This window comes from Chaetodon trifascialis, chromosome 8, assembly GCF_039877785.1.
Source record: "Chaetodon trifascialis isolate fChaTrf1 chromosome 8, fChaTrf1.hap1, whole genome shotgun sequence".
Taxonomy (NCBI): Eukaryota; Metazoa; Chordata; class Actinopteri; order Chaetodontiformes; family Chaetodontidae; genus Chaetodon; species Chaetodon trifascialis.
In genome coordinates, this window is record NC_092063.1 from 25,793,806 (window position 1) to 25,802,750 (window position 8,945).

Genomic DNA, 8,945 nt, shown 5'->3' on the forward strand with positions numbered 1-8,945 from the left:
ATATATGAAATAAACAATATATACAAATAATAATGAGACAATAATAATAAGTATTACTTTGTTTTGATAGTTAAAGCACATTTTGCTGATAATGTTTTTACTGTACTTTTGCTCATACCATGGAAAGATGACTTATTTTAATTAGAGGTCCTCCTTATACAGTGTTTAATTACCTGCTGTACAGTATGTACTTGCTTTAAGACTTTTCCCATGGATGTTATCTTTCATTCTATATCTATATTTGGGTAGCATGTGTCCTGTTTTTTATGTAACAAAGCATAGTCAAAAAGTGAGATTACAAGTTTTCGTCCCTTCATAATTTTCCCTTGCTGCAGTCACAAATCTTTTGATCCCATCTATTCATTTGCTTTCCATTTTTTGTCTACTGTATAAAACTGTTTCCATCAGAATGTTAATCCTATTTTCTTTTCATCTCCTCTTAACTGTTCCATCTTCTTCCAAGCTAAATAAATTATATGTTGCATACTGCATAAAGATCCATTTTATTGGATGCTGGAAAGCGTTTGGAGATTGAAAGAAATGGGCACTATTGTGGTTTAGGCCTTTTGAATTAATATTATTTTTTTGGGGGGGGGGGGGGGGGGGGTGAGCCCTTATGATAGAGAGACAGCTGAAGGTACGACAGGAACGACAGGTGACGACACGCAGGAAATGAGCCGCAGGTGGGAGTCGAACCTGAATTAATGTTCTTAATGTAATGGCACAATTGCAATTCAAGCAGTGTATTCAGTCAGGATTTGGTTTTGTTGTCTGAGTTTGTGCTTGCATTGGGGTCATCTGCATATCGGTGTTTGGATTTTTAAAAGACGGAGCAATATCAACTGATAATACACCCCCCCCCCCCCAAAAAAAGAAAAAGTCCACTGCGGTGTGGCTGTTGCGTCATCACGCCGCCGAGTAGGTGGGAGGGGGTGACGTAGCAGACCCCCTCCCCTTCCCCCCTCCATCGCTCGGTTCCTCTAGCGGATGCTGCGACCGAGCTCCTGTGTGCGCGAGCGCTCGCAGCGGCTCAACCCCACCTCCTCCTCCTCCTCCTCCTCCAAAGATGTCGCATGAGCTTCTCCTCTCGTCACAGCGTTTCTTTTCTTTTTTTCTTCACTTTTTCTCCCAGTGCCCTTAACGGTTAACCGAATTCGGTCAAATTAGCAGCTCTCACCGCCGGGAGCAGCTAGCCGACATCTAGGCGCACAGACTGCCCCCCCTCCCCACAACGGAGGTGTTTAAACCCTCAACCCGGCGCATCCTCTCTTGCTCTCTCTCTGTCTCTCTCTCTCCTCAACCGCCGCAGAACTCCGCCGACCAACCCTCAGGTGACCGCGCGGAGCGGAATATTCATCAGCACCGTCGTCTTTCATCCCTCCATCCCCTCGGACTTCAGGCTGCTGCCGCAACCCCGGTCCCCCTGTATCCTTTCATCCGGTTTGGGATATTCGCCGCTCCACGCATTCGCAGATTAACGGGGATTCTGCCTCCCCGCCCGCGCGCTGATGCTGATGTCCTTGAGCTCGGCCTGCACGGTGAGTCGGTGAGTCCGTGCGTGCCTGTGTGCGTGACTGTTATTTATCCAGGGCGCTCGAGCGCCGTTTTTATAAGGGAAGATGTGTTGCTTGCACTGATTCATTAATGGTACAGGGATGTTTTTAACGGACTTCAGAATGTTAGACGGGGCCTAATGTGGAATTTGTCATCACAGGCCTTACACAGCTACATTAATAGCCCATACAGTATGGTATACCACCGTATCCTTGCAAGCAGCGCTACATTATAAGGCAGTATGTGTGAATGCGTGTGCGCGTGCACGCGTGAATGCGCTTGCGCGTGTGTAGAGCTCATGATACATACCATCCATCCATCTCTTCGTGTCCTGTGTCAGTTGATGAAGGGCTCTTTCTTGCCTCTTGGTTTTCTTGGGCGCAAATATGTATCAGGCTGTAGGCTATTGGGTATCACTTGCGTTGTTTGTCTCGGTTACGGCGCGTCGCACCTGCAGCGCTGAGCTTCGGGGGTGACGGTTTGATCTGGCAATGATCTCTGGCCAGAGGGACCTTCACAAGCCTCCCGGCGCAGGGTGGATGTGAGTTGGGCACAACGGCCGGCGGTGGCCGGGCCGGTAACCTTGCGGAGGGAAATAGGGTAGGCAAGTGGCGCACTACAGGCTCCACGCTCTTTCTCCTTGCATTTTAGTAGGCGTACAGTGTGGTTTCCCAGCATTAATCAGGACCTCCTCTTGTTGCCATATATGTATTGAGGATGAGGATGAGCTGAGGGATGGAGCTCAGGCACGTCTGAAGGTGACCAGGAAAGGTCGTTTGTGTGGCAAACACTCTGTTGCATGGGGCCATTCCATCCAAGAAATAAGTGTGTGAGTGTGTGTAGCTTTGGGTGGGGGTGGACAGTGGCTCATGTGGGAGGGACATGGGACACTGTGGGTGCGAGAAGGTGTGTGTCTGTGCATGTCTGTGAAATGTAAGAGAGATGGATACATGTCAAAGAGAACATCAATCAGTCTTAACCAGGACTTTCTTTCTTTTTCTCCAAGTACGAACCTATGCCCCCCACCAGCCCATCCCTAACCCCCCTTGAAATTGTCACCATCATCATCCTCGTCATTGCCAGCATCATCCAGTTGCTTTATTGTGTTCTACAGTAATGCAGATATCTGTGCCCTGTTGGCGGCCCACCTTTAATGGCTCCAGCCATTGACTGTGTCGAATTCTAAGTGTGCTATTCCCGCTGGGCATTACAGAAGTGTGTGACTGGCTCCAAGCCAGCAACAGCAGGCAGCAGCCCAGATACAGGGGCTCTGCCAAAGGTGACCCTTCAGGTGCCTGTCGTAAAGTAGAACTGCAGGTGCACAGGTGGACCACAGGCTAGCCTGTGTAGGCGGTGAGGCAAGATACTGACAAGTTCTCTCTCTCTCGCTCTCTCTCTCTCTGTCTCTCGCTCTCTCTCTCTCTCTCTTTCTCTCTCTCTCACACACACACACACACACACACACACACACACACACACACACACACACACAGAGTAATGTGAACACAGTCACCTAGAATGGCAACTGTGCACAGAAGTACAAACATGAACACATGAGTGCACACGTGTGTTTAGTCATACGTGCTCAAGTGTGTGAGTATGTAGCCTGGGTTGCCCCATCCAGCATACACACACACACAAACGTATGCACACACGCACTCAGAGTCACAAAGCGTATGAGGCCCTGTTGGCCTGGAATCAGATCCTGCGAGGACCCTCTCTCCTGTGTCTTCCTCACTCTGTACCCCTCTCAACCTTGTTGCTGCCGCAATAAAGAGAAAATACCCGAGGGAAAAGAGTGGCCACAAAAAAACAATCAAATTGCTCTGACCCTCTGAGGGATGGTGGAGAAGCAGGGCTAGCATTCAGCATAAATGGGCCAGCCACTGAGGACTGTGGTGACCTTTTATCTGACTCTTTTCATGTTCAAACACATTTTCAGCCAGGACAGCCCCATCTCTCCCTCTCTCACATTCATTTTGAAAGCACTGTGGTGTATGACACATTTGTGTGTCTCATGACAGAAATCATTTAAGTGATGTCTCTGAGCATGAGTGTTATTGTCTATGTGTGTTTACTGTACATTCATGATGCTTGCATCCTGAGGCTTAAGTGGACTGGTGTGTGTGTGTGTGTGTGTGTGTGTGTGTGTGTGTGTGTGTGTGTGTGTGTGTGTGTGTGTGTGTGTAATAGTTAGAAGCCGTAACAAAGTGGTTTGGTTTTTTGGTATCGTTTTTTTTTTGTTTGTTTGTTTGTTTGTTTTGTTTTGTTTTTTTTGCAATTTATGTAATGCAGGCTCACATGTGCACGCCCATACACATGTGCTCTTTTTACATCAAAGCTCTGAAACAAACAGAAAGACACGGTCAGAGTTAGTTGCAATAGTTGGGAGGCTGAACTGAGGAGCTTTTTCTTGCATGAGTGTTATAAAATCAGACAGAATCAGTGAGTAAGAGACCAGGCTGGGAAGAAAATGCGCGACTGGCTGAGTAAATAAATGATTGCAGTAGCAGGAAGCAGATAGACAGAGAGAGCAACAAAATGAGGGAGCCAAGAGATGGGAAGTAAAGAGAAAGGTAAAACAAGAAACAAGAAATGAGAGACCACAAGACAAGGCATACAAAAAACAGACCGTAAACCCATATACTTTAGATAGAATAGATAGATAGATGGGAGAGCACGCAAATAAGAAAAGATGGAGAGCGAGACGTAGCTTCAAAGGCAGAGCAGGGTGACTCAGTCATAAACTAACACTCTCAGTCAGGAGTGAGGCATGGCAGGGAAGAGAGGAAAAAAGGGAGGGAGACGATGCAAGAGGCAGAGGGAGCTGAGGGAGAGTGAAGAGTGGAGAGGAGGGTAGAGAAAAGGAATTAATAATGAGCTTCACTTCTGTTTTTTCATGCTCATCCTTATGTAAAATACCCTGATAGGGAAATCAGAATGTGTTGTGTCATGTGTGATGCTATAAATATTGAGTTACAGGCAACGCTAATTGCTCATGTGGGAAGAAGCTTCGCCTCAGTCAGTGTGTGGCTGAAGGAAAGCAAGTTGCTCTTCTGTTCACTTGCAAACTTCAGATTTTTTTTTTAATTAAATCAGTTCCAGAGATGGGTTGAAATGTTGATTCAGTGATTAGAAAATAGTTTTTCATTGGATTCAACAAAAGCAACTCACCACAGGAAATTTTCCTCTTTCTGGTCTCACAAGTTTTTATTTGACTGAATAAATTGAACCTAACTTAATCGTACCCATAAGGCACGAGAATGTGTCCAGACATGGCATGTTTGTGTCAAAGTGGATGCGCTGGACATCCCTGGTTTGAATTAATATTTCCTGGGCTAATCTAAAAAAACAGACTGGTAATGATATTATTCATTATCAACAAATCCCATGAAAAGCAACCTGTCAAAGCCAACAATGAATTGTGTGATAAAGCTCCATTGCTGTCCCCCAACTATTAAAACCACATCAATGGGCCACACTGTTGCACTGGGTGCTATGTTCCTGCATTTCCATGAACACACACACTGTAGTTTATTTTGACTCAATCCCACACACACCGTGCTGCCCCAAATACTCACTAAAACACCAAATGCTTATTAGCCTACAGCTGAAAATAGTGTTCTACAAAGGCACTATTTACTCCTGTTGGAATAATGGTTGATAAAAACTACAGTGGCCAGTTATTTAAGACAATTACTAAGCCTTTTTTTTTTAAAGTAAAACTATGTATTTGTGAGCTTTTTTTTAAGATTTAAGTCTTGAGTAAGAGCCAGTGTAGGTGAGTGGAGCTGAGAGCCAGAGAGAAACCAGAAAGTACTGTGAGACAGATTAACTCATTGTTAGTCTTTTCATGCGGCTTCTTGACAACAAGAACAATATAGAATAAGGTCATCCTTTAACAGTTTGCTTTTGGATGGTAGTGACGTAATGATATCCAGTATAGTCAATATTAGACAAAAAATGTTGTAGGTTTCTTTTTTTCTTCTAAATACCATTATGCGCATGCTTAATTCTTAGTGGATGAAAGGAAAAACAACATTTTAGGAGATTGATTTTTGGAGCTTGCTGAAAACAGGTTTGATGGGATACAATGATGCATAATCTAAAACTTTGTTTTTGCACTTTATAAGTACTTTGTCCATTTTGCCCATTTTTTTAATTTTTTTTTTTTAAACTCAAAGCTGCTATAATCAGTGTTTTTACTGTATTCTGTTACCTTAACAAAGGAGGAAATATGTGAAAGGGGTCTCTTGTAGTGATGAACCCACAGAGAATGATTAAAAAAACTGGTGCTCCTTTGACATCTTAAGAGCATTTTGAGTATTTTAATTTGTGCCTGCCGCATCATTTGCAGACACAACAGGCTGCTCAAAAAAGTTCAAACACACACACTGCAGTATACCACCTACCCAGCACCAAACAGCAGACAGACACAGTTAGCGAGTAGCTGCTGAAGGTAGTGGAGCATTTAGCTGCTAAAGAGCCAGATGTGTCTCTCAGGAGTTGGTGGTGTAATTCTACACGATCTGAGTAGCACGTGTGAATGAGTCAGATTCTGACATCTGATGGATGGATAATCCTTACCCCAACCATTTCCCAACCAATGCCCGACCACAATACTCAGATCAGGCAATGACATGAGTGAACATTTGACTTTGTCAGGTGGCCAAAAAAACGCAACTCCAAGTGAAAGCTAATGCTGCTCAGTGTCTGCTAGATGTGCAAATAAGCCACTGTTTGGTAGTGTCAGCCATATTCAACTTATTAGGAAAAAACACGGGAGTGTTGTGTTTACAGCTTGTTGTGCTGTCAAATGTATTAAATTTGTACCAATTTTCTTGGGGATTTATTTAGATCAAGGCTGATGTATTAATGGTAGATTTCTAGCCACTGCAGCAAATGTACAAGTTTCACAACTGAATCCAGTCTCAGCAGGGCCTGTTTCTACTTCAGAAATAATTTGATGTAATGATAGTCAGTGAGATCAATAGAACAGTGGTAATGTTTTATCTCTTCCTTGCTCTCTCTTAGGTCCTGGTGGTGCAGCAGTAGCTACCTCTGAACTGGATCCACTTCCTCTCTCTGATTTATCAGCCGCCTTAGCCCCGCTCAGCACTCTCTCCATCCGTCCATCATCCCTTCATCCCTGTCTGTAAGTCCACCAGCCTGTTGTCTGCCTGTCCATGGACTGGCCGTGACCCTGGAGGGAGGGGGACAGAAACGGGGAAAGAGCAGAGTTGCAGAGGAGACAAAATAAAAGAAAGCTGGATTCATTCAGACATCACGCTTCTGAAGTGCTCCTCCTGCTTGCTGTCCTTGATCCCCCTCACCCTCCTCCTCCTCCTCCTATTATGGAGAATTAAAGGAGCAGTGGGAGGCTAGGCCAAGTTAGTGAGGAGAAAAAATACCTTATATATAAAATATATAAAGGGTTTAGGTGTGTGTTTATAATTGCTAATTTTTAAGTACGAAGAATCGAGATTCTGCCTGTTGAGCACATGAACAACCGTCCACCAACCAAGCGAAAGGGGAACTGAGTTGAGGACAGACCACAGAGAGAAAGGAGGACCAACACAGCAAACAATCCTTACTGACATGTCAACAACAGCCACAATGGGTGAAATGGCAAACAGCGCAGTGGAGTTTTATCCAAAAGGGACTCGAGGTGGGGGCGGAGGAGGAGGAAGAGCAGATGGCAGCCATGCTGGGGGAGACTTCAGGGTCACGGTGAAGGAGCTGAGGGAGCTGATGGAGCTCAGAGGGACCGACGCCCTGCAAAAGATCCAGGACAGCTATGGAGACACAGAGGGACTCTGCCAGAGACTACAGACCAGCCACACTGATGGTGAGCAGACATGGATGGATGAATAGTTTAACTGGTGAAAAAGTAAGAAGATTGGTGGATGGGTGGATTATCAATGGAGGAGTAGATGGGAAGATGGATGAATGGGTGAGAGTGCAGCTGTATAAATAGACTGATGTAGGAACGGTTGGGTGGATGAGTAGATACATGAATGGAAGAATAGATTGCTGGCTTGCTGGTTGGATGGACTGGTAGAGGATGAATGAAGATGGGTCAGGGGGGAGATGAATTTATACACTTAGCTGAGATGAATGACAGTTGTTGCAAACTGTGTCCAGATCATCTGTCTGTTTTCTGCATCATCGTCATCATTTGGCACTTCGCTCAAACAATTGAAACAGATTACATGTGGTCACCAGTCATTCTAGAACATCAAGTTTTGTCATAAGACTAACAGTCAACAAAATGTTTTGATCACAAAAATTCACTAAGACACCGCTCATTTTATTTCACTCATCCATTAATACACAAGTAGACTAAATTTAAAAAATGCAACATTTTCACTGCAGTGCAACACATCTCAGGTGGAAGAATGCTCATGGAATGTAATCCTGGCTATAGAAAGTAGTTGTTGCTGGAGCTGGATGTATGGAGAATATGGACGGGTGAATTGATTGATGAATGGATGACGGGATTACAGAGGATTTAACACGGACAGAGTAAATCAATAAATGATAAAGAACTGACTAAAATCTTAAATAGCACTCCTACTTATTGCAAACGCACTGTAATTCATGCACTGGACTGCAACTATTTGTATTATTCTTTCGGTTAATTATGTTAGGCCTGCAGCTAACAACTAGACAATTTTGCCACGGGGACTACCGCTGGACAATGCGAACAGCTGCTAAGGTTAAGCTAACATTAGCATGTGAAATGACACATTAAAAACATCTGAACCACCATTAGAATGCCTTTAACAATCATTTTAGCCAAGGTTAGCATGTTAGCATTAGCATGCTAATCATTAGCATGTCAAATAACACATTAAAAACATCTGAACCATCATTAGAATGCATTCAAGAATCATTTTAACATAGGTTAGCATGTTAGCATTAGCATGCTAATCATTAGCATATTAGCACAACAACCCGACATCAAAAGTCAAACCTCCACGCACCAACAAGTTCATAGGGCCTCATGTTAGCATTAGCATGTTAGCATTGTGGCTAATGCTAACAGGCCAACATTACTCATTACCTCACTAACATTTAAAACTCACCAGTAATAGGCTAGGCTGTGGCTCTTTATCAAGCCACTGCATAGCTGCAGCTGAAGCTACATATGTGTGTGTATGTGGGAGAGGAGTGCTCAGAGAAGTACTGAGGCTCAGAGGTTGCCACGGCAACTTGAGGTGGCCTGATCAATGATGTCACCCACTCAGACACAGGTGCAGACACACAAAAAGTGATTTTCTGCCTCTGCACTGGTCTGACATTTGGTCTTATGCTGACAAAACGGTAGCTCCTATCAGAAAACAACACAGACTGTCATCGTTATCAGGACTTCCTGAACGATTGGGTGT

General features: G+C 44.3%; 1 protein-coding gene across 7 annotated transcripts in view; it reads left to right on the plus strand.

The window, feature by feature from the left end:
• The first annotated feature begins 958 nt into the window (after nt 1–958).
• atp2b3b (ATPase plasma membrane Ca2+ transporting 3b) overlaps nt 959–8,945 on the plus strand; it is a 62,178-nt gene continuing 54,191 nt past the window's right edge. For 5 of the 7 annotated variants that reach the window (XM_070967733.1, XM_070967729.1, XM_070967734.1 and 2 more), the window contains exons 1-2: nt 959–1,538; nt 6,589–7,402. In XM_070967733.1, coding sequence (XP_070823834.1) covers nt 7,153–7,402 — 250 coding nt within the window. In that variant the 5' untranslated portion in view covers nt 959–1,538; nt 6,589–7,152. Of the gene's footprint in view, nt 1,547–6,588; nt 7,403–8,945 lie in introns of all 7 variants that reach the window. The other 2 variants (XM_070967730.1, XM_070967732.1) reach the window with 1 other exon arrangement.